This window comes from Malania oleifera, chromosome 1 (assembly GCF_029873635.1).
Source record: "Malania oleifera isolate guangnan ecotype guangnan chromosome 1, ASM2987363v1, whole genome shotgun sequence".
In the NCBI taxonomy this organism is placed as follows: domain Eukaryota; kingdom Viridiplantae; phylum Streptophyta; class Magnoliopsida; order Santalales; family Ximeniaceae; genus Malania; species Malania oleifera.
The window spans coordinates 115,722,658-115,749,777 of NC_080417.1; the positions used below are offsets into that span (position 1 = coordinate 115,722,658).

General features: G+C 34.9%; 1 protein-coding gene across 6 annotated transcripts; it reads right to left on the reverse strand.

Annotated features, from left to right (window-relative positions):
• Positions 1–6,676: 6,676 nt before the first annotated feature.
• On the reverse strand, positions 6,677–7,746 carry LOC131143847 (uncharacterized). Of its 6 annotated transcripts, none has more exons than XM_058092226.1 (2): positions 7,466–7,729; positions 6,677–6,782 (listed from the first exon to the last, which is right to left on the reverse strand). In XM_058092226.1, exons 1-2 carry the CDS (start codon positions 7,712–7,714, stop codon positions 6,777–6,779), a joined length of 255 nt encoding a protein of 84 aa, XP_057948209.1. In that variant the 5' UTR covers positions 7,715–7,729; the 3' UTR covers positions 6,677–6,776. The 6 variants fall into 6 exon arrangements, 4 of the variants coding, with proteins under 4 accessions (XP_057948209.1, XP_057948198.1, XP_057948205.1 ...); XR_009133676.1 differs by lacking the exon at positions 6,677–6,782 and adding an exon at positions 6,903–7,099 and having other exon boundaries at positions 7,466–7,735; XR_009133675.1 differs by lacking the exon at positions 6,677–6,782 and adding an exon at positions 6,903–7,136.
• Positions 7,747–27,120: the final 19,374 nt, after the last annotated feature.

Here is a 27,120-nt window from a genome sequence, read left to right on the forward strand (position 1 = left end):
AAAATCCCAGATTATGTATTTTGATTTGTTTAATTACTTTACTGGGAATTTTAAAGATTTATGTCAATATTGATGAGTTCAAAATTAAACCAATAAGATGCTTTAATTATATATTTCCTTATTTGATTGGTTTATTTCTTTTTAAAATATTGGCTATTGCTTATGGAATGAAATAGCATGTAAAGCTTGTTATTTAGAAATAAATTTTATGAGTGACAAATGAAAAAACCTTATTTTTCTCATGTGAATTACTAAAATTTTGAATATAAAGTTCAAAAGCATGCTATGATAGGTTGATCCACCTCTTATGGAAAAGAGCTATATTCCTTAGTTATATATATATTTTTTTGATAATATATGCTTAAGATTGAATACATAGTAGAACATATAAAGCTTAGCACAACCTAATACATGAATATGAATTTTGCTCATACTTACCTTACCACCATGGAAACTGATCTTAAAGGGGAGAAAATATTTTAGTTAAATAAATAGCACCTCACTTTTTGATAATGGTCAACGGGGGAGAAGTTTTATGGTATTGTGCATAGGGAGAAATGTATGTGTAAATGTGTGTGGGGTAGAATGCATGTGGTAATACGAAAATAATATGAAAGTTCTATTTACTTATTGTCTTATCTTAAATGAACTTTCTATTTTATGGTATGCATGTTTAAAGCTCTAAGGGATATGAAAAATGTAGTTAAATATTTTTTATACCTTATATGCATAAAGTAAAGTAAGGGGGAGCAAATTGTAGATATGCATAATTTGAGGGGGAACTTTAAATTATACCCTATAGAGAACACCAATGTTTATTATCATAAAAAAAGAGAAGATTGCTAGCCTTGGTGGATACATGTTCTTAATTGTCTTATTTTAATGATAACAACACATTAGTGGTTATAGGTGAACTTATCTTTGCATAATAAGCTATGGTAAGTCAAATATAAATGCAAAGATTAAGTAAAATAGTAATAGGTTAAACATCATCAAAAAGAGGGAGATTGTTAGTCTTGGGGGCTACATAATCAAGTTTTATATGTGTTGATGATATTAACATGTTTTTTGTTCTTAGTGCATTCCATTGCATATCATGTTTAGTACATGTTCAAGAGATGAATACATGGAGTACTAGATCAAAGGCAAAGATCGGACCGAGTTGACATCGAGAAGGAAAAATCAAAAGGACGCTTACTCGAAAAGGATTCAAGCACACCAAAGGAAGCTTAATTGTTAAATTATATGTAATAAAGGTTGTGTGTTTGAGGTAGTATATTTTGTAACTCTTGCGATTTTATTTCTACATGATTTTTGAGTAAGAGTTGAGCAAATGCATGCATGCTAGGACACGTGAGTTTATAGGATTGCACTAAAATCATAAACTCAACTTTCATAGTTTTCAAAGTTAAATTTAAGAGTTTGTCAAATAAATCCTAAACTCAAATATACTTTCATAAGAGATAAGTTTTTAACATCTTGGTTTTATAAACATTTACATACTTTGTCCCTGTTTTGTCAAAACATGTTTTATGTCCTAAAGTCTCAAAATAGTCAAGTATACTTTTATAAAGAACATACTTAGCATATAAGACATCAAAATGAGCTTTCAAATATGTTTTCATAAATAAGATATCTTATATTCAAAATAAATTTCATAAGGACAAGTTTTAAATTATATTAGTGTTATAATTTTTTACAAACTTGGTCCTAGTTAGGTTCATAACCTTAGTTATGCAAATTATAAATATGCATAATTTGAGGGGGAACTTTAAATTATGCTCTATAGAGAACACCAATGGTTTGTTATCATAAAAAAGGGAAAGATTATTAACCTTGGTGGCTACATGTTCTTAATTGTCTTATTTTGATGATAACAACACATTAGTGGTTCTAGGTGAGCTTATCTTTGCATAATAAGTTAAGGTAAGTCAAACACAAATGCAAAAGATTAAGTAAAATAGTAATAGGTTAAACATCATAAAAAAGGAGGAGATTGTTAGCCTTGGGAGCTACATAATCAAGTTTTATATGTGTTGATGATATTAACATATTTTTTGTTCCTAGTGCATTCCATATTTGCATATCATGTTTAGTACATGTTCAAGAGACGAATACATGGAGTACTAGATCAAAGGCAAAGATTAGACCGAGTTGACATCGAGAAGGAAAAATCAAAAGAATGCTTACGCGGAAAGGATTCAAGCACACCAAAGGAAGCTTAATTGTTAAATTATACGTAATAAGGGTTGTGTGTTTGTGGTAGTATATTTTGTAACTCTTGCGATTTTATTTTTGCATGATTTTTGAGTAAGAGTTCAGTAAATGCATGCATACTAGGACACATGAGTTTATATGATTGCACTAAAGTCATAAACTAAACTTTCATAGTTTTCAAAGTTAAATTTAAGAATTTGTCAAATAAATCCTAAACTCAAATATGCTTTCATAAGGGATAAGTTTTTAACATCTTGATTTTATAAACATTTACATGCTTTGTCCCTATTTTGTCAAAACATGTTTTATGTCCTAAAGTCTCAAAAAGTCAAGTATACTTTTATAAAGAACATACTTAGCATATAAGATATCAAAATGAGATTTCAAATATGTTTTCATAAATAAGATATCTTATATTCAAAATAAATTTCATAAGGAGAAGTTTTAAATTATATTAGTGTTATAATCTTTTACAAACTTGGTCCTAATTAGGTTTAAAACCTTAGTTATGCACCTATCAAATTTCCTAAACACCTTCTAGTATTTGGGGCATAACTTTTGTTAGAAAATTCTAAAAAGGACGGTCTTAGTGTCTATGGAAATTTAAGAAAAAATCTCACAACTTTCATGTTGATGACCTTTTTTTATTCAGAGCACTAGCTGACGAGTAGGGTAGACTAGTCGGCGAGACGCATTGTGAACAATGCACCAACAGCTAGAAAACAACTAGTTTCTTTTGGGAATTGCTCCCAACGGTCCAATAACGGCTAGTAAGGGTTTTTGGCTATAAATACAAGTCCATAGACTTGTTTAGTATGGTTTTGATTGATTTTACACAAGTTTAGTCATAAACATCTTTTGAATCCAAAAACCTAGTACTTTGCATTTAGTTATTCATTTCAAGTGCTCATTCTCTCTTGCTCTCTAATCTTGTGTGAATCATTCCTTGAGAGAATAGTGGGAGGATTGTTTTATATCAACTCAAATTAAAGGAACATCATTTGTATATCCATCTTCTTGTAAAAGGTTCTTTGTGAACCAACTTGGTGAAGGTTATTGGTGAACTGAACTTGCAAGGCATCTTGGTGATCCTTGTGGCTCTTGGTAAGCATGGTAAGGATTTGTTCCCGTGTTGTAAAGCTTCTCCGCCGGTGAAGGAGATTTATAATGGATTGTGGAATCCTTAACTTGGTGCTAAGGCATGGACGTAGGCTTGGTATCGAACCATGTTAAATACCGATGTTAAGTTTTCCTCTCCTTACTCTTTATTATTTGTCGTGTGCTTGATTTACTTTACCTATATTGCGATATAATTGCTTGTATCTTGCCAAATATTTTATTTTGTAGAGAAAAGCCTAAATATGGGAAAAGAGTCAATTCAACCCCCCCCCCCCCCCTCTAACTCTATATACTCCCGGTTAGGACGTTTAACAGATACATTGAGCAAAATGTAAAACATTCACTATCAATGTACGTTTCAATGATTGTGTCTTCTAGTCGTACCTTATTGCGCACATAGATCTTTAAAGTGAACAAGAATATTTGCATTTTACATAAGATTACAACATGCACAAATAAAGTGAGGAAATCATATAGAAATTTTTGCATTATACAAATTACCCCTCATTTGGATACATCCAACAACTTTGCATTAGTCCTATAATTATGGTCTTCTTTGGTAAATGGATGGCTAAGTAAACCATAACATCGAAGAATGTTAGACAAAATATTTTCTCTAGTTTACATAGTATGATTTAAAATGTCATTCTCTAATAGTTCAAGCACACTTAATTTCAATTTTTTTAAGCACAACTATCAGAAAAAATTCCCAACACAATCAATGTTGAACAAACGTCGTTAGTCAAGTATCCAAGAAGGAAAACTGGTAGAACCCTTTGAAGAAAGACAAGATAGTCATAACTTCTCATTCCTAACATCTTACGATCCTTCGTGTTTATGCATCAAGATATTTCAGATGCATATCTATCAGGGACTTCACTAATTTCAGTTATTCGAAGAAACAATTTTTTTCCATCCTTTTGACAATGTGCAACCTGCTGGTGACATAAGAAGCTTGTCACCATCACGAATTAGGTGCAACTCAAGTTGTATTCCCATCTCTTCCATATCTAGGTAAGCATTTGCATTGTTCTTCATCTTCCCATTTATATCCAATAATGTTCCAATCACATTCTCACAAATGTTTCTGTTAATGTGTATAATATCCAAGTTATGGTATAATAAAAGATCTTTCTAGTATGGCAACTAAAAAAAACAAAAAAAAAAATGCTTCTCTTTGTCCAGTTTAACTCAATGTCATTGTGTTTCCTTTTTCTACTATTCGGTGCTTTCCCAAATTTGACATTCTTTATGAACTTCATTGTTATAATATCTCTTACTCACTCAATCGTTTTGGTTGCAGCCTTCGTTTATAGTTTTCATTAAAACTTTTATCATAACAAGTCCTCCAAGAATGTTCTTGTCATAGAAAATGACAATGACACATAAAACATAACTTTTATCCATGCTTCAATGATAATGACAGAACATTCTTATTACACACTGGGCATGTGAAGTATCCTTTTGTACTCCACTCCGATAGATTGTCGTAAGCAGAGAAATTATTAATTGTCCACAAAACTGAAGCATGCAAGCGCAATATTTTCTGAGTTTCCACATCAAATGTTTTCACTCCTTTTTTCCATGATTCTTTCAACTCATCAATTAACGACTTCAAGTATACATCAATCTCATTACCAAGTGCCATCAGTACAGGAATAAGCAAAGACATGTAAATGAAAGGTTCTTTCATACATCACCAAGGCGACAAATTATATGACATTATCATAACTAGCCACATCGGGTTGTTCATGTTACTAAAAGGATTGAAACCATCTAAAGTAAGACCAAGTCTGATGTTGTGAGGATCACTAGAAAACAACGAATGCACTTTGTCAAAATCGGCCGCCCAAGCTTGCGAGTCTGCTTGATGGTTAAGAGTGCTTTCCTCTTGAAGAGGTTTCTTTTTATGTTATCTTATATCTGCAACTGTCTTTATCGACATGCATAATCTTTGAAATCCCAGTATCAATGAACAATATCATAAAGTTTTTTGGAGAATCTTTTTACCCTTCTTTTGATTAGTTTTGTACCTTGGTTCACCATATTATGGAAACTCGTTTGCATTTTTAAATTCATCATAAAAAATTGCACAATCATATCTATATACATGTATTGGAGTATAGCCAAGACTCAAATCATGCATGTATGCCCTACACTTGTAAAAAGACTTTGGAAGTACTGTTTCACCATCAGGCAATGCTACCTTAATTAGCCTCAAATTCATGTTGCCTTCAATGAAACAACTTAATCAAGAACTCTAATATTTTTTAGAACTTTTTACAATTTGGATAAATTGGTACCTATGCATCCTCATAAGATTAGCAAATAGTTTACCAAGTTAATTTAACTAACTAGGATCACAAGGTATGTTACATGATGATATAGATCTGGGGCATTCTACAATACATTGCCCTCCTTAATGTCCACTACGTTCTTTCTTTGCAAGTCACATAACATTTTGATTAACCCATCCAAACGTGTATCACCACCTCCTATATTAGCCCCCTTATCTTCATCTTAAGGACGAAAATGCACAAACTCTATAAAATCATGTACACCTTTTACATATTCTAGTAGAAATCTACCCCGACCCTTCATCTAACTCTTATCCATGTTCACTAGCCTATAACATGTTCAAATAAATGATTTTTATTATATTTGATAACATTTATGAGGCATGCATCATGAATCCTAAAATCGACCACTTTTTTTTCTAAAGGGTAAGGATCCTATCCCATTCAGGAATGAAACATTTACACTATAGTCAATTGCTCAAATTCCTTGATCATACTTAGCCTAAATTTTGGCAGTATCTCCCCATGATTCTCCAAGTACACGAGATGGGGGCAAGTAAATATGTTGTCAGTTTTTCACTAACAGTTTGTCATAACACCCCACTATGCACCCAAAGAACATAAGAAGAGACGCTATCAAAATATGTACTAAGAATGAACAAATCGTGAATGATGACAACAATGTAGATATACATTCCTAAACTGTCCACACATTGGATAGTTCAAGGATGGTTAAAATACGTCACTAATCATAAATAAAATAAGTAATTAACATATTTAATCGATTAATAATCTAGATTGTATGATTAATAATCAATTCAATATTAATTGATTTGTCTCAAATTTACGATAAGACATGAATGTATATTAACGATTCCCGAACTGGTCTAAGCTTCAATAAACACGTGCATAAAATGAATGAATGCTTTGATGAAAAGTTTATTAAGATAAGACATATGAATGTATATTGTTATTTTTCTCAAACCCCATGTCTCCCAAGTCAATGACAGCCTGAGGAAAGAGACCACAATTTCTGATAATGCCTCTAGCTAAACATTCAACACGGTTCATCTTTTATGCCTCATAGCATAAAAGTTCAAACTATTCTCGACCCCTGTTTCCAACTCACAATTTCAGTTTCACTTATGCCTAAACAAGAAAACATCCAGAGTGAAATATATTTTCTTTGGAAGCATTTAAAAGAAGCTAGGCATGAGGCTATCGATTTCCATCTACTTCCTTTTAAACGTATGCATATTTAACCAGAAATTGAAGAAAGAACTCAAATCACCATGCTGTCAAATGTTCACACCATTAATTCGAACAAACTCAAGCAAAGGCACAGTCTAAGAAAACTGCCTCTTGCGTGGCTAGTTCGATCTTCTGCAGTGTAATATGATAATACAAGACCAAATGCTATATGAGTTTCTTTTCTCTTCTCTTCATGACTTTCCAACAAAACAGTCCTGACGAGGTGCCGGTAAAGTTGTCCATGTACTCATACTAAGTCAGACCCATAAGGCATAAACCCTCAAAACTCTTTAAAAATGACCCAACTTAAATAGACAAGCTCATAAACATGTCCAACTTATACATCACACAACTATGAGTAGCTAACTCAAATATAATGAAATTACAGGCCATTTGAAAATATTTGGAAAATATTTTCAAATCCACCCACTTTTCCTTCTGCCAAACACAAAATTTTTGTCTGGATTAAGATATTTGTTAGAGAAAATAAAAGAAGAAATAAGATGGAAATAATTTTTATGAAGCAAATTTCTATGGCAGATAGATCCACAGGTATGAAAGAAAGATTGAGGAGCACAAACCTGTGTTATGAAGTAGGCGATCAGAGGTGCGCGGCCGCCGTGGCAAAGCAACACAGTAGACAGTGCGGCGATGACGGTCTGACAGCGCACGCAGTAGATCGAAGACAATGGCCGCCAGGACAAGTCAACACAGCCGACGGCGTGGCGGCGAGAGTGCGCACGCAGCAGCAGAGAGGGAAACAACAATTGTGGCATGCGCAGGATTTGGGGAGAGGGAAGGAACGAGTGGAAATATTTGGGGGAAACCATTAGTGGTTTAAAACCATCGTTGAAACTCTTTAAATTCCGCCTCTAACAAACAATTAGTGAATTGTAAATAAAATAAAATAAAATAATATATTTAAAAAATACTAATATTGACAATTTAGAATTCATCACTAAAAGTCTAATTTGATATTCATTACTAAAGAGTCTCAATTTCCAATCTTTTTTCATTTATCGATATGACAAATTATTAGTGACGATTTAGAGACCATCACTACAACTTCGCTAGTAGTGACGAACACAAATTCATCACTACAAAGTCTATATATAAATATAATCGATGAATAATGGAATTAGTAGTGATGGTTTGACGTTGTCACTAAAAGTCTGCAATAGTGACAAATTTATAATTCGTTACTAAAAAATCTTACTTTCTGTTTTTTTTTTTCATTTACTACTATGGCCACCTAGTAGTGACGGTTTATAAACCATCACTATAGAGTCTAAATAACCTTAATTCAAGGGATGAATGTTGAAACTATTAATGATGGTTCAAGAACCGTCACTAGCAACTCTCATTAAAGTTTTATAAAGTAAGATTGGTGAAACTAGTGGTGATGAATATCAATTTCTTCACTATTAACGAAAAAAAAAGTCTTACTAATATATTGGTGCCATGATTTGCACAGGAAAAAAGTTCTTTTAGTAATGAACTTACTAATGACAAATTATTATTCACCACTAGTGATGAACATTGCTTTTGTCACAACTACCTAATCTATTAGTGACGACTTTTTTTTCTCCTCATTATAAATGCATTAATTTTATTGACGATTTTTGGTTGGTTACTAATACTTTTGTCACTAAAAATATTATTTTTGGTAGTGTAATATGATTAACCATTATATGTGTGTGTGTGTGTGTGTGTGTCTATTTGTAATCAATCGAATTTTTGTGAGATTATCAAAAATTCCTTGAATTATAGTCTACATGCTTAATATCCAAAAAGAAATATTATGGTTATAAACAAGAACTTAGCCCAAATCAGAAATATAATTAACACAATAGGGGAAGAAAACCCTTACATATTCTTATCCTTGGTTTGCACATTTCATCAATTTGATTTGCAACATAGAAGTTTTCCTCATTGGTATAAAATCTTTGTGCAAAAGTTATTGCATAGCATTGTCTTGAAGTTGGTTACCGAAACAAAATTTATAAGTGTGTGATTTTTCATCAAATGCCTACCAAAAGTAAAGTCAATATTTACAATAAATTTATAAGTATCCCCTCAAGGTAAACAGTCAATTTTGCAAGCAATCCAAATATTAGGATCATGAAATACTAAATTAGAACACCTTTATACTTCACCAACAAATTCGGGACAACATGAAGAGATGCCTTCCCTTTAAACTAAAGCAAGAGTTCATAAGCTTCTAATATGATGCGTGAAACATTGACTGAAAATCACTATGAGGTTGGTGACAAAAATGTACATCATGGTTAATGTGGGTGGTGATTAAAGTCTTACTGAACAACTAGAAAGAAGGAAAACACGTGTACAAGGAGGCCAAAAAGAAATTCCTAGTACGGATGCAAGAAAAAGAAGATAAACTCTACTATAAGATAAGCATGACTATTATCAGTCATGAATGAGTTAGAAGGTAAATCCAGAATACAAACTTTTTTCTTCTCGGATTAGATAAGTGAACATGATTCGCCCTCTGAACATTGGATGCTACTCGAGAGGAGATAATTACAATATGAGGGGTATGTTCACAAAATCACCTTTGATTCATGGTCTTTTTTCAAGTCCTTGATCAACAAATAAAGGGATTTCTGATGTCCTATCCAGTTGATCATAAAAGAGATCAATGGAAGGTAATATATAGGTGTTCATTCCTTTCCACTCTCCCTAGCTAGGCACGATAAAATAATTCATCCCCCACACACTAGAGAGACGAGATGAGATTTGTCGGTTATAAAGAGGATTAGGATGCATCTTCATCATTTCCTATTGCCTCTCATGACTTGTACTTCTCCTCATACACTATAAAGCTAAAAAGAAATAAGGGATTCACATACATATTATAGTGTGAATTTTATAATATCCAAAAATAAAAAATAGTGGTCATTGGTCACTTATATATAACATTTATGGCTTTGGCCAATAAGTACATTTTCATAAATATTATTATCTGAACATTAAGGAACATCCTTTATATTAGTCAAATTTTCTTTCGGAAACCTTAAAAAATCTTTTCTTCAAGAAGCAACCATAGATTAAAATATGAATAATTTAATGGTAATTGTTATTTTCGGTGATGACCAAGGTGATGATTCATAAATCACTTTTTCTGTGTACAAATAGTCCCCATAACTATTTTTTGTTTCATGGGATCTATTTTATCTATTTTTTTCTCACTTTTTCATTGAATAAATTAAGATATATGGTAACTCTATTTTCTTCATCATTTTTTAACCTTATACTATTTATAAAAAAAAGACTTGGATTTGCCTTGATTGACTTTTTTCACAAGATGGACCAAAATGGGGTCATGCTTTTCTTTTTTTCATTTGGTTTCTACTATTAATAAAAGAAGATTGACAGTTTTTAATCTATATTTCTTGTCATTATACTCTTCTAAAAAAAAAAACCCCTTCATTGTTTACATGTTAATAATCAAAATTGATTATTCGAAAGAAATGTACTACTTTGAGATTACGAAATACATTACAAATTTTAAATTTTAACAATATTTATCTCATATTTGATGGTTTGAAATTAGAGTTTTAAATTTGAATTTGCATTTATTTTATATGAAAAGTAGTACAAAATTGTATTAAGTTTTGTTGAAACTACACAAATCAAAATCCTAAGTCCAAAATTTACATACACAACTTCAATATTTAGGTAAGGATAATTGGGCAAACAAATAAGCAAAAGGCAAACCTATTTAAATTAAATCTAACCAATCTGAAATAATAAACAAACAAAGCCCATTAAATGGAATTATGGGCCCAATCTCCTCAGCTCAGAATTCAACCAAAACAAAACCCAGGTTGGAATTATATTAAAATTTTGGGCCTAATGACACAGCATGTGAAACGATTGAAACCCAAAGCCCAAACAAAAACCCAACATTATTCAAACCCACCTTGTATCTTACAAGATCAAGATCTAAGGTCTGCCCCCCACCAGCTTGCCTATTAGCACCTTCTCTGTTGCAGCGAGATTTCCCCAGCCTAGATCTGCAAAGAAAGCAAGTTGAAAAAGGAAAATCTGTTTATACTTAAAAATTCAAAAGAAAAATAAGTAAAGAAGCTCATCCATGCTGCAAATGCACTGCTGCCATTGCCATCACCATCACCAATACATCAGAAGGTGTAAGAAGAGAATCGGGTTGTCCTTAACGACATGTTTGATTCGTGAAATGAAATTGTTAGTAGAATGGAATGAAGTTAAAAGTAGACTAGAATGTGTATCCCGTTCCATTGTTTCTTTGCATCGCAGAATCAAGGCCATAATAGAATATCAACTCTAAAAAATAAGATTATAGATATAATTATGAGACTACTCCTAAAAAGAGAAAGGAAAAAAGTTGGTATTCCTTCAAGTGACAACTTTTTAATACCAAATTTATCCTCTAAATGTCTTTCGTTTAAAATTTAAATTCTTGTTTTGTCTCAATTTATAGCATAATGTTAAAATTGATAAGAAGCTATGGGAGGATTTGTTATTTGTTATAATTAGTTAAACTTTGTATTTTCTTTCCCTCTAAAAGTTAGTTATTTAGTTTGCTTAACAGTTTCTGTATATAAGGAGTTTTGATGGTTTGTATTCTTTGAGTTTTCACTTGTAAAGTTCAGTTGTATTCAAGAAATAAGATCAAGTTTATTTCAGATCTTCTGTTCTTGGATTTTACAATTTTTGTTCTTGAAATTTTGTATGGTATCAAAGCAACAATCAATTTGCAGATTGAAATTGCTTATGTTTTTTTTTAAATACAAGTCTTGCGGAAATAGGAAGAACATAGAGAGTTGAAGGTGTATGCGTGGCATCTCTAGATTCAAGCAATCAATCTGATCCATCCTCACAACCGAAACTCTCAAATCCGTTCTTCCTCCATTCGAACGAAAATTTAGGTAGCATTCTGGTTACACAACCACTACTTGGTATGAAAAACTATCATTTTTGGTCAAGAGCCATGATTCTTGCTCTCATTGCCAGAAAAAAAATAGGTTTTATCAATGGAAAAATTGGTGAACTCGATTCAGAGTCTCCTCTCTATGGAGACTAGCAGAGTTGCAACACGATGGTAATTTCTTGGTTGATTAATTCAATGCACGTAGATGTATATGACAGTGTGATGTATAGTAAAACTGCTAGAGAAATGTGGCTGCAATTACAAAATGTTTTTTCTCTGGGCAATGGTCCCAAAATATATAAACTTCAAAAGGAATTTTGTTATATTACTCAAAATCATATGTCAGTAACTGAGTACTTCACAAAATTCAAAAGGTTATGGGATCAATTTCTAAATCTCGAACCATTACCAGAGTGTACATGTGGTGCAAATAAAACTCTCAGTAATAATCATGATAAAGTCTATGTCATGAGGTTTCTTATGGGATTGAATGAAAATTTTGAAACCATTAGGACTCAAATTCTGATGTATGAACCTCTTCCTTCAATAAACAAGGTTTATGCATTAGTTCTTCAAGAGGAGTCTCACAAGAATGCTGGACATGGAGGTTCCTATGCTGCTAAACCAGATACTATGGCAATGTATGCAAATTCAAGGGGAAGTAGTTCTGGTAATTCAGGATGGAATAAAGGAAACAACAAGAAGAAAAACCTCTGTGTACTCATTGTAATATGCTTGGGCATACTATTGATAAGTGTTTCAAACTACACGAATATCCACCAAGTTATAAGTCAAAATGGAAATCAAGTGCAAATCAAGTTTCTTGTCCTCAAGGAACCGTGATTGAGAATTTTTCTCAAAGCTGGATTCAATGTCCCATCACCAAGACTCAATGTGAGCAGTTATTGGCTTTTCTCAATACAGGATCAATTTCTAGTGACAATCATCATGTTGCTAATGCAAGTGTTTGTAATGGTTTGTCTAGATTGACCTCTGGATCTGCTGGTGTTCATGGTGGTGCTGCTGTGACAATAAATTCTTCCCAACCTCAAGCACATAGTAACTATCTTGAAATCATGTCAGGTTTTATATCTAATTCTTCCTTCACACCCATTTTGAAACACTCTATTTTCTCAGCCAAATTGGTAAACAAGAATTGTTTTGGATCTACTGATTGGGTCATAGACACAGGAGCTACTGACCACATGGTACATTCAATTACTTGTTTCACACATATCACAACCACTTTGAATACTCATGTGAATCTTCTTAATGGTGAAACTGCTTTGGTTACACACATTGAGACTGTTCAAATCACTGAAACCTTGATCTTATACAATGTTCTTTGTGTTCCTTCTTTCAGCTTTAATCTCATATCTGTCAGTCAACTTGTTAAATCATTTTCTTGTTGCCTTATTTTCTTTGGAAATTTTTTTCTTATCCAAGACCTTACTCATTGGAGCACAATTGGTCTGGGTAAAGAGTGCAATGGGCTCTATCTGCTGGAAGGAAGCAAGTCTGTTTTTTTTTTTTTTTTTCTTCTTCAGTTCTGTCAGTAAATAAGCCACAGTCACATGTATGGCATTCCAAATTGAGACATTTATCAAATGCCAAATTGGCTTTGATTAAATCCAATGATGTACCTCTTGTTGATTCAAATAAAGAATTTCTTTTTGATATTTGTCATATTGCAAAGCAAAAGAGATTACCTTTTAATAAAAGTTCTCATATTTCTGAAAATTGTTTTGATTTGATACATTGTGACTTGTGGGGTCCATTTTCTGTTCCTACAATAGATTCATGCAAATATTTCTTAACCATTGTAGATGATTGTTCTAGGTCTACTTGGGTTTACTTGCTGAAACACAAGTCTCAAACACAATCAGTTTTGGAACAATTTTACAATATGGTTGAGACTCAATTTTCTAGAAAAATAAAGATAATAAGGACTGATAATGGAACAGAGTTTATCATGAGAAATTTTTTTTTGCTCAAAAGGGAATTTTACATCAATTAAGCTATGTTCAAATCCTCAACAAAATGCAATAGTAGAAAACAAACATCAACATATCTTAAATGTTGCAAGATCCCTTTTGTTCCATTCTCATTTGCCTTTATACCTTTGGGGACATTGTGTCTTAACAGCAGTTTATTTGATTAATAGAATCCTAAATTCAGCCTTGTCTCATAAAACTCCTTATGAAGTACTTCATGCACCTTCCTATGGTCACTTAAGGGTTTTTGGATGTCTTTGCTTTGCTTCCACTCTAGCATCCAGTAGATCTAAGTTTACTGCTAGAGCTAGAAAATGTGTCTTTCTAGGATATCCTTTTGGTGTGAAAGGTTACAAAGTCCTAGATATAAGTACAAATATTGTTTTCATTTCCAGAGATGTAGTGTTTCATGAAGAAATATTTCCTTTTGCTGATGCTAATAAATCAGTTTCAGATCCTTTTCTTTTTACTTCTAAAGTTGAGGACATTGCAAATTCCAGCTCAAGTAATAGCTTTTTTGTTACTCCCATTTGCATTCTTGAAAACCACATTCCTTGTTCAACTCCACTTAATAATTCTATTTCAGTTGAGATTCCAAATTCTAATTCTAGTCCTTCTTCTTCTTCTTCTGTCATTCCTATTATTACTTCCCCTGCTAATCATAATTTTATTGATTCTTTGGTTCATTCTTTACCTGACCATATAATTCCTAATATAGTCTCAACAGCACCTGTTCATTTTACAGCAGCAGAACCATCATATGCACCTCTCAGAAAATCAATGAGACATACCAAACAACCTGATTACTTAAAGGATTGTTCTTGTATTATTACTCACATTCCAGGTGCACCTTATGATATATCTCAATACCTTACTTATTCACATTTGGAACCAAGTTATCAGTCATACATGATGACAGTCAGTTCTTCTCCTCAAGAACCTCAGTCTTTCTTTCAAGCAGTTAAAGATCCTTTGTGGAAAGAGGCAATGGATAAGGAAATTCAAGCACTTGAGAAAACTCACACTTGGGAGCTTTCTACTTTACATCCTGGTAAATCTCCTTTTGGATGTAAATGGGTATACAAAATTCAATTGAATTCTGATAGTTCAATTGAAAGATATAAGGCAAGATTAGTTACAAAGGGTTACACTCAACGAGAAGGTTTAGATTTTCTTGAAACATTCTCTCCAGTAGCCAAAACTGTCACTGTTAGAGTCTTGATTGCATTAGCAGTTGCCAAAGCTTGGCCTCTCCATCAATTGGACATCAATAATGCTTTTTTACATGGGGATTTGGATGAGGAAGTATATATGTCTTTGCCTTCTGGTTATCACAGTAAAGGGGGGAGTTCTTCTTCTCCTATTGTGTGTAAGCTACTCAAATATCTTTATGGTTTAAGACAAGCTTCAAGACAATGGTACACTAAATTTTCCACCACTATTCAACAGCTTGGTTTCATTCAATCTACTGCTGATCATTCCTTGTTTGTGCATGTGAAAGGTTCTTTGTTTACAGCTTTATTAGTATATGTGGATGACATGGTCATCATAGGAAATAATCCACTCCGTGTTGCTGAATTGAAGTCAGTTTTGGATGCCAAATTTGGAATTAAGGACCTTGGTTCACTTAAATACTTCTTGGGGCTTGAGATTGCTAGAAGTGAGAATGGTATCATCTTAAATCAAAGAAGTTTGCTCTTGACATATTAAAAGAAACAGGTATGATGGGATGCAAGCCTATTAATTCTCCTATGGAACAGTAGCTGAAGTTGTCCAAGGATTCTGGAGACTTGTTGATAGACTCGAACAAATACAGAAGACTCATAGGCAAACTAATGTATTTAACTTTGAGTAGACCTGATTTGACATATGCAGTAAATAGATTAAGTCAGTTTTTGGCCAAACCAAGGCATCCACACATGCAGGCAGCCACCAGAATATTGCAATATATAAAGGGAACATCAGGGCGAGGGGTATTTTTCCCTAGTGATTCAGATTTACAACTAAAAGCCTATTGTGATGTTGATTGGCCAGGATGTCCATACACTAGAAGATCATTAACTGGTTATTGTGTTTTTCTTGGGAATGCTTTAATTTCATGAAGATCAAAGAAGCAGTCAATGGTGTCAAGGTCTTCGGCTGAAGCTGAATATAGATCAATGGCAAGTACTACCTATGAAGTAACTTGGTTATTGTATCTATTGAAAGATCTTCAAGTAAAGCATGATAAGTCAGTGCTAATGTACTGTGATAACCAAGCAGCTTTGCATATTGCTGCGAATCCTGTGTTTCATGAAAGATCAAAACACATAGAGGTAGATTGTCATATTGTGAGAAATAGAGTTCTTGATGGTACTATCAAAACATTTCATGTTGCTTCCAGAAATTAGTTGGCAGATGTCTTTACTAAGGCACTTGGTGTAGATAACCATATCAAATTAGTCAAGAAGTTGGGATTGATCAACATATATGCCCCTAAGATTGAATATCCTGATTATGTGAAGAAGGATAAAAAAATGCAAGAGCATTGCTCTTGAAGGGGGGTGTTAAAATTGATGAGAAGCTATGGGAGGATTTGTTATTTGTTATAATTAGTTAAACTTTGTATTTCTATCCCTCTAAAAGTTAGTTATTTTGTTAGCTTAATAGTTTCTGTATATAAGGAGTTTTGATGGTTTGTATTCTGTAAGTTTTCACTTGTAAAGCTCAGCTGTATTCAAGAAATAAGATCAAATTTATTTCAGATCTTCTGTTCTTGGATTTTACAAATTCTGTTCTTGAAATTTTATACATAATGCTCAAAATATCCCTTTAAAGTTTTTCTCATTCCACATGCTTCCCCTACTCAATGCTTTGCCTTTTTATTTTTTTTCATCTTCCTCCAACTATTATATAATAAATGTTGGGAGAGATCAACATACAACCATAGCGAAATAATTCTTCTCCCTATATGCAAGCAAATATAGTGTATCTCTACTTTTATACGTGCTAAACACAATAAGAAAAATAATCAATCACACCAAGCCACAAGAACACATGTAGTGACCCGAAGAATAATATTATTTTAATAAAAAAGAGGGAGTAAAATGGAAACAGGAACAAAAGGAGGCAGTAGACTTCGCGTTCGTCGACGACATCACATTTTGGAGAATATAATAATTTCAAGAAATTTCCAGAATTCGTCGACGAATACAGGGGTTCGTTGACGAGAAAATACCGAGAGATGGATTAGGCTACTCTGAATTTCGTCGACGAATCCTTGTATTCGTCAACCAATTTACTAAAGGATTCGTCGATGAATCTACCCCTATATATAGTGGAAAACCAGGATTTTTATCGTTTTCAGCGCCTCTCTCTCTCTCTCTCTCTTCTACGAACCCTCTCCCTGCTCTCTTCGATTCCGACCCTGCCAATTGCCGGATCGACGATCTGAAGCCACCACGACGCTCCTAGCGAAGTTCTCTGCAAGTCTGCCGGAGCGGATTGTTGGTGAAACGAAGTTGGATTTCATCCCACATTCAGTGTAAGACCTTTTAGCCCATTTTTGGCCTTCTGGTAGTTATAGGAAATGATGTAGGCAAAGAAATACTGATATTCTGTTTTGAAAAATTTTGTTTTCAGGGAGTTGTGTAGGAGGCCCTGCGAGTGTTAGGCCAGTATACTATAGGGGCTTTCTAGTAGTCAGGTAAGGGAAATATGCTATGCTAGGAAATTTTGAAATATTATACAGTTTAATTAATTATGAAAATTATTTAGTAAAATATAGTGTGGCTTGAGAAAATGAATATAATACGAGGATATGATTTATTTTACGAATTTCAGTATTATGATTATATGAATTTTAGTACCATGATTTTACGAATCTCAGTACTATGATTATACGAATTTCAATATTATGATTATGCAGATTCAGTGTTATGATTTCACAGTTCTATGTAATATAGCGTATGAATTACAGTACAGTTTATGTAGTATCATGGTTATTACGGTTATTTCAAAATCATGGTAAATTAGATTGTTGTATATAGAGATATATTATATAGTATCATACCCTATTGGACTATGCAGTTACAGAGCACGATACCGTTGCAACATATATTACGTTATGTTATAAGTGCAACCACCTATTTAGATAATATGTGGTAGTAGGTCGATCACCTAGGCCCTTGACGTGGACAGGCTCCCCATCAGATATGGGTTGAGGTGGGCAGATCAGACCGATGGAGTATAGTGATTTATTCCTAGTTGGCCAACCAGGGTAAATCCCGCTTACGGGCTGCACAACCCTGTCATAAGGGATTAAATCATGACACACAGTTATCCACAAGGAACATTTTCAGTTAGTATTACGTATGTATAGATTTACAGAAACAGGGAACCTACTTATGTATACTAGAAGTACTTTGAATAGTAACCTACAATACTGTTATGTTAAGCAACATGGAAAGGGTAGTGTATTTTATTACTTGTACTGTACTTATCTATCCAGTTATACATGATTATATCAAAATAGATTTTCATAATACTATAGCTCATTTGCCACACACTAGTAATAACATATTTCGTCTTACTGAGCATTGGCTCATCCTAGTGTTGAATCATTTTTCAGGTGATCCAGGTAGGCGAGCAGACTAGGTTCGCAGATAGAGGGGCTTTAGTAGTGCCCTGTCAGTGAAGTGAGTATTGTAGAGGATTTTTGTATATCCTAGCATAGTTAAGGGTTTTTTGGGGAACAAATATATGTGTATATTTTGGGAAACTTGTTTGTACTCCGGTATTGTATGGTATTGTAGATATTTACCTATGGTTATGAATGTTATGTGATTTCTGCTTCTTGCTGCTTAGGTCAATGATTGGGTTTACCCCCAGTATGGTATTAGAGCTTGTTAAACGTCATAAAATGTTATAGTATAAAAAAAATAAAATAATACCCAGTTTATTAAGCAGGTCGTTACAACACATGTAGTTTTTATGTGGAAAACTTCCCCATTGTGAGGAAGAAAAACCACGAGACCTAATCCAGTTGAAATCTCCACTATCAACCAAATAATGGGTACACAAAGTTTTCTCTAATTTTAAATTAGAGGGTACAAATATATCTCATCAAGATGTCATCAATCTTGGCAGTTACAAAGAGATTTGGAGAAAATATACCAAAATTGTGATTACTATTCAAGGGCACGAATCCCAACTTCTGAGCTCAAAATCCAATCTCCACCGTTCAAATTGTAGCTCCTTGAGTCATAAACCTCTCCTCCAAATTTCAACTCGATTGGACCACGAGCGAACCGGGATCAGAGTCTTGATGAAATCTGGACAGTATGAGAAAAAAAAAAACTACGTTTTTCTCTCTTTCTTTTAAAAAGTGATGGCTCCTCCCCTCTCCCCTTTTTTTTTTATGACTTCCTTTAGGTTATCACACTAAATGGCTGGGCTTAGGGCATTTAATAAAATCCATTTGGGCTTTCCTCCACATGGAAGGAAATAACCCAACAAATTGTCCATGTCCTCCTTTTCCTTATCTGTAGAGGACATTCCTTTGTACTCAGTATGAAGTGGGTAGTAAGAGGAGAGCTAACCACTTAAGCATTTTTCATATTGAACCACTAAAGCACTCAATGTACTCCTCCTGTGAAAAATATAACTTCTTGGCACTCCTGCCACGACTAATTCTTATGCCAAGAATTTTCTTTACTGACCCCAAATCCTTCATAGAAAATGACTTACTCAATTGCTTCTTCAACTGGTCAATCCTTAAAGCATTCCTGCCAACAATCAGCATGTCATCCACATGAAGCAGTAAAAATATAAAATCATCATCATAGAATTTTTAAACAAATACACAATGATCTGAAGTTGTTTTCTTGTAGCCTTGCTCCTCCATAACAAACTCAAACTTCTTATACCACTGTCTTGGTGCTTGTTTCAAACTGTATAGGCTTTTCTTCAGCTTGCACACATAATCCTCTTTCCCTTTCACTCTAAAACCCTCTAGCTACTTCATATAAATCTCTTCCTCCAAATCACCATGAAGGAAGGCAATTTTCACATCCATTTGCTCAATTTCCAAGTCAAGACTAGCTACTAAGTCGAGTAGTGTAAAGACCTGAAAATTTTAATAATTAAATAATAGAGAAGAATGATAAATTTAAAGGAGGTAAAGCAGGGCTCGTTGATGAATGTCCTGGCTTTGTCGATGAACTCCTTCTAAGATTCATTAACGAAGTTCAGGGTTCGTCGATAGAAAGATATCGAAAGGGGGGATTCTTTAGACCCATAGGTTCGTCGACAAATTCTTTTCCTTCATCGACAGACAACCTTCTTCACTTTGTCAACGAAGCCACGTGTCTCTCCAACGAAGTCAAGTGTCAAGTCACCTATAAATATGTAAAATCGGGAATTCAACGTAAAAAATCTCTCTCTCCCTTATTTTCTCTCTCTAAAATTCGGTGCTCTCTCTTTCTCTCTAGATTTTCGACTCAATTTCTCCCCGGTTCGATGATCAGAAGCTACCACGGTGATCCTGGGGAGATTCTATACAACCTAATCAGAGCAGAATGCTGATTTGAGAAGTTTGGGCACCATCCCAATTTCAGGGTAAGTAGATTATTTTGGTATTTCTAGTATTACCAAGTTTATTCGAGCCCAAATTTTGTGTTGTATGAAAATATACTGGTGTTTTATGGAGTAAAATTAAGGTGTTATGATTTCAGGATTAGGGTGTTTTTGGGACCCTACAAGCATAGGTTGAGGACCTCAGCAGTTATTTTTCTAGGAACCCAAGTAAATTATAGTTTAGGAAAATACAAATAGGCAGATTCAGGAAATGTGAATATGATGATTTTCTAGGAAATTCAGTGTTTTAATGAGGAATTTATATACACACACACACACATATATATATATATATATATATATATATATATATATGTAATTACAGGATTTTAAGGTTGGTACATCGAGGGCATGAGGGTTGAATTGGAGGCAAGCTTCCTAGTCAGATAGGTAAGAGAAATATGCTATGCTAGGAATTTTGAAATGTTATCACTAAATTATAGGTTTTTCCATATTATTATCCACTACGCAAATTATTTGCATATTACAAGATAGAGTCTTCAAAATATGAAATATTTATCTATTTAGCTGTGTGGCATGAGATATTATCAGATCAATATGGAAATCTTACAATTTTCAAATTACTATGATTTACAGTATTTATGTAGAAATATGTTTTATTAAATTTTACAGAATTATGAATTACAATGTATATATAGACAAATATTTTATAGAATTTATAGATTACCATGATTCCCATAATTTTAAAGCCATAACACTATGATATTATAGTTTATACAGTTCAGATATTACAGATCAGTTATTACATCTATTACGGTTCAGATATTACAGTATTTTCAGAATAGTTTTCGATGTTATGGTTATTTTGAAATAATGATGAAATAGTAAGATGTATATATAGAAAATAGTATTATACAATATCAGACCCTAATGAATCAATTTAGATATCAGTAGAGCACGATACCGTTGCTATTACAGATCAGAGTGCAACCACACAGATAATGTGTGGAGGTTTCCATCAACCGCACCTGGAGAAATTGCAAGCTCCCTAGAAGACTCGGTTGAGGTGCTCGGTTTGACGAGGTAGATACCTATACCAAGCCTTGGAGAGATTGCATATGGCTGGGCTGAGGATTGGTAGAGTTACAGTTGACTTATCCTGGTAGGCCAACCAGAGTTAAGTCTCGCCTACGAGCTGCATAATCCTGTCATGAGGGGTTATATCATAATGTACAATTTTCCAGGGTAAATATCACAGTTATGTATATGTATATAGATTTACTAAATATCAGCAAATATATTATGATACTAGAAGTATGAAAAAGTAGAAAACTCAGATATTACAGCTGTATATTAAATTATAATAGATGCAAGTTGTACTGTATATATTATTTTACTAGTTTTTACAGTTTCAGATATTTATCAGTATAGTATTTATGGAACTCAGTCGCCACACACTAGTAATAACATATTTTCTCTTACTGAGCGTTGTCTTATCCCAATGATTTAACATTTTTCAGGTGATTTAGCTAGACGAGCAGATTAGGCTCGTTGATAGAGGGGTTGTTGCACTACCCTAGTTGTGGGGTAAGTGTATTTAGGGAGATATTTTTTTGGGTAGCTTTCCAAGGTTTTTGGTGGATGTTACTGGAAGACGTGTTATTGTGTATGTATATTTTGGGAAATTATTGAATTATGGTATTGTAAATATAGATGTACAGTTTTATGTTTTCCCATTGCGTAGGTGTGCAAAATGAACATGGCTTCCTCAGTGCTTATTTGGGGCCTGAGATGCTATAGTAGATAATCTAAGGGTATTATAGTAAATTAAGTTTCAGTATATAGTAAAGTTTAATTGAAAAGAAATGGTATAGATTTTCGGATCGTTACAGTTTGATATCAAAGCCTAGGTTTGTTAGGTTTTGTAGACTCTAAAGTGCAGGAGAAAACAATACTAGAATATAGGAATGAATTTTGAGGAAGGATAGGAGTTGGGATAAAATATAATATCACTGAGATAAAGTTGGGAAAATTAGGATGAAAATTTAGGGTTATGTTTTGCAGTATGGAAGCAAGAATTTCGTGGTGGTTTCTATGATTTTCCTAGGGTGACGATTTTAGGAAAACCATAGTAAACTATCGTCGATTTCTATTTCCATATGGTAGGACTAGACCCTAAATTAGTTATAGGAGGTATGGGGTATTTTAGTTTGAGTAGCATTATAAGGTTTGGATTCTCAAAATAATTTAGTATTATTGCATGATGGACCCATAAGGTAGTAGTGCCCACACTAACGGTAATGATGGAGCAGGGTCGTCTGGCATGGGAGGCGACGACTCAGATGTTGTATTACGTAGCGTAGCTCAGTAGGTCATGGTTGAGATTGCACGGAGCTCTAGGGAGCTGGGAGGTCCATTTACTTTGCAGGGGGGCACGATAGAAAAATTCACGAAAGATGAACTCTCTAGAATTTTCGGGAACAGCTGATCCTACAGTTGTAGAGAATTGGATGCAGGAGATAGAAAAGATACTAACAGTACTCCACTACACCAATGATCAGAGGGTCCTTTACTCCATGTATAAGTTGGCAGGAGAGGCCGAGAGATGGTGGACGACCATGAAATTTCTAGAGGAGCAGAGACCCATCCCAGTGTTGATGACCTGGGCCCGATTCAAAGACATATTCTTTGACATAAATTATCCTACCATAGTCAGAGAGACTAAAGTACAGGAGTTTCTAAGTTTGACGTAGGGATCGTTGACAGTTCAGCAGAATGCGGTGAAATTCATCGAGTTGTCATGATTCACTCCATATATAGTACCAAATGAAGTTAAGAAAGCCAAAATGTTCAAGCGAGGTTTAAGACGAGATATATACAAGCAGGTGGCAGTAATGAAGATGCATGATTTCTTTGAACTGGTTGACAAAGCTATAGTAGCAGAGGAGAGTGGGTAGATAAATGTAGGAGTACCGAACTAGAGGAAGAGGCCCACGCCATTGGGTTTCCTAGCAGGTCTCAATCAGGGCCCATGGAGAGGAGACCGATGTGGAGGAGGCCAGAGACATATGATGGGGCACAGTAGTGTTCAGGATGGGAAAATTATTCCTATCTGTCCTAGATGTGACTGGAGGCACCCAGGTGAATGTCGGTTAGGGGAGAATGGTTGCTATCGGTGCGAGAGATTTGGCCATATGGCATGATCATGTCGGGGACCACCGATCCACGCACCAACTCATAGACCACTTCAAGGTGGTTATCAGGTGCCTCGTGGGGGCTCGGAGACGAACACCACACTGACGAGGGTTTATGCATTGACGTCAGGAGATGCTAAGACTACTAGAGATGTCGTGACAGGTATCCTTACTGTTTTACCATATAATGTTGTTGTTTTATTTGACATAGGTGCCACCCATTCCTTTATATCGACGGGGGATGTTAAAGTAACTGAGGTAGAGGCACAATTGTTAGATGTTGACTTGTCTGTAGCCACGTCGACGGGATCTATTGTGAGGTGTAGGAAGGTGCCTAGGAACTTCCTAGTGGACATTCAGGGGAAAGTACTACCAGCTGATCTCATAATATTATATATGCAGGGGTTTGATGTATTATTAGGTATGAATTGGTTGGCAGCTAATCATGCCAGCATATATTGCTATTAGAAAGAAGTGAATTTCAGACCCCCAAATGAGCAAGAATACAAATTTGTGGGTTTATGTGTGCGTGTCTTGCCACAGCTAGTGTCAGCTATTCATGTGAGGAGACTGAATCAGGGTGGATGCCAGGGATATGTAGCTTACATAAAAGAGCCGAAGGAAGAATTGAAATAGGTTGATATTCTAGTGGTCAGAGAATTTCTAGATATTTTTCTAGAGGAATTACTTGGTTTACCACTAGATCGAGAGATCGAGTTCACCGTGGATTTGTTACCAGGGTCAGCACCAATATCTAAAGCGTTGTACAGAATGGCTCCAGCTGAACTGAAGGAATTGAAAGATTAGTTACAGGAGTTGCTGGATAAAGGGTTTATCAGGCCTAATGTGTCACCTTGGGGAGCCCCAGTTTTGTTTGTGAAAAAGAAAGATGGGACCATGAAGATGTGCATAGATTATAGGGAAATAAATAAATTGACAGTCAAGAATAAATATCGTCTTCCTAAAATTGATGATTTATTTGACCAACTCCAGGGGACTCAAGGAAGTCAAGGAAGAGGACGTATCAAAGATAGCATTCTGAACCAGGTATGGGCACTACGAGTTCCTGATCATGCCATTCGGATTGAAAAATGCACCAACGGTGTTCATGGATTTAATGAATCAGGTGTTCCATCAGTACTTATACCAGTTTGTTGTGGTGTTCATTAATGATATACTGGTCTACTCGAAGAGTCTTAAAGAGCACGAGGGTCATTTGAGATTGGTTTGCAATTGCTGAGGGAAAAGAAACTATATGCTAAATTCAAGAAATGTGAATTCTAGTTGAAGCAGGTTTGTTTCCTTGGGCATGTGATCTCCGAGGACGGTATATCAGTTGATCCGAGTAAAATAGAGGCAGTAGTGAGTTGGGTGAGACCAGTGAATGTTCAGGAGGTCATAAGCTTCCTAGGTCTGGCAGGATACTACTAGTGTTTTGTGGATGGCTTCTCCATATTATCAAGTCCACTAACTACTCACAAGAAAGAACATGAAATTTGATTGGACCGATGAGTGTGAGCAGAGCTTCTAGGAGTTGAAGTGGCAACTGGTCACTACACCAGTATTGTCTATCCTATCAAGGGAAGATGGTTTTGTGATATAGAGTGATGCATCCCAGAAGGAACTTAGGTGCATGCTAATGTAGCATGAGAGAGTCATCGTCTATGCATCGAGATAGGTTAAAGAGTATGAAAAGAACTACCCTATGCACGATCTAGAGTTAGCTGCAGTGGTGTATGCATTGAAAATCTAGAGGCATTATCTATATGGTGGGAAATACGAGATCTTCACTAATCATAAAACCTTAAAGTATTTCCTCACCTAGAAAGATTTGAATATGCGGAAAAGAAGATGGTTGGGGCTTATCAAGGATAATGATTGTACTATCAGTTACCGTCTAGGGAAAGCAAACATGGTGACTGATGCACCGAGCAAGAAAACAGTAGGAGTAGCGGTGTCAGCAGTGGAGATTTAGCGACCTATCCAGATGGATTTGGAGAGGTTAGGCATGGACCTAATAGGGAGTGATCACTAGGAATTCATTGCCAACTTAGAGGTACAACCTACTTTGCAATAGAAAATTAAAGCTGCACAGAAGAATGACACAGAGTTAGCAAAGTTGATAGAGAAAGTGCGGGATGGACAAGAAGAGGAGTTCAGTATTTTAAAGGATGGAGCCCTGAGGTTCTGTGCCAGACTATGCATTCCTGTAGATGCTGAGATCAGGAGGACTATATTGGAGGAGGCTCACAGATCCCTGTACACAGTTCATCCTGGTAGTACTAAAATGTATTAGGATCTTTAAAAGACTTTCTGGTGGAGCGGAATAAAGAGGAAGATAGCTGAATTCATGCAGTAGTGTTTGACATGCCAGCAGATAAAGGCTGAGCACCAGAGGCTAGTAGAACAGTTGTAGCCACTCCATAACTCTGAGTGTAAGTGGGATCACATATCCATGGATTTTGTCACTGGGTTACTGTCGGTATAGCATGGTCAGAATGCTATTTGGTGATTGTTGACCAACCGACAAAAACAACTCACTTTCTACCTATTAAAGTTAGCTACCCTATGTACAGATTGGCAGAGATCTACATTCAGGAGATAGTTCAACCTCATGGAGTGCTAGTATCCATCGTTTCAGACCGTAACCTACATTTTACATCACCGTTTTATAGGAGCTTGCAGGAGGCTTCGGGATCTCAGTTATCATTCAGTATGACATATCATCCTCAGATTGATGGGTAGATCGAGAGAATGATCCTGATACTTGAGGATATGTTGCAAGTATGTGTGCAAGATTTTGGGGGTAGTTGGACCCAATATATGTTGCTGGTTGAGTTTGTCTATAATAACAACTATAAGGCCAACATCGGCATGATTACGCGTCAAAACTGCGTAATTGGGCATTGTTATCTGGGCTTTACGGTTTATATTTTTAATTAAATGTCCAAATTTGTTCAATATTTTAACAAAGTGCCAAAATTATCATTCTTGAACTTTATTGCACTATTTATGAAGTTTTGGTAATTTTTTGTCGCAGGAAAAATCCTGGGAACCAAAACCGACACCTGTTCGTATTTCGTGCAAAACTTTTCCATCCAAACTTTGATTGAGACGATTCAAATTTATGGAGAAAGAGAAAAGGATCATCTACAACTTTCTGGTTTTGAGTTTTGTGAGATACGGGCTCCAGAAGAATCAGATTTGCGATGAATATAGAATGAAAAAAATGAAAAAAAAAGTACAACAATTCGGGTCAAGTTGCCGGGTCGGGTCTCCTATCCGGGTCTAGGGCTTTCCCCCCTATCCTATTTAAGCCTTCTCTTTCTATTCCTGCGTAGGCAGCCCCCGGGGCTCCCCATTCTCTTCTTCCCTCTTCTTCTTCTTCTTCTTCTTTAGTTTGTTTTGTTTTTTTTCTGCTTTGTTCCTTCTCTGTTTCCTTGTCCTTCTTCCCCTGTTCTTCCTTAGCTCTGCCCTCCCTTATCCTCTTTGTTCTAGTCCTCCTTCAGCACAGCACACAAGCACCCGAGAGATCCCTG

What these genes read in the sequence shown, in the direction of transcription:
- LOC131143847 (XM_058092215.1), bottom strand. Translation starts at nt 7,714, where the DNA reads ATGGTTTCCCCCAAATATTTCCACTCGTTCCTTCCCTCTCCCCAAATC. An exon ending in TCGCCTACTTCATAACACAG is followed by an intron (nt 7,323 to 7,465) that starts GTTTGTGCTCCT and finishes TGTGTTTGGCAG; the next exon opens with AAGGAAAAGTGGGTGGATTT.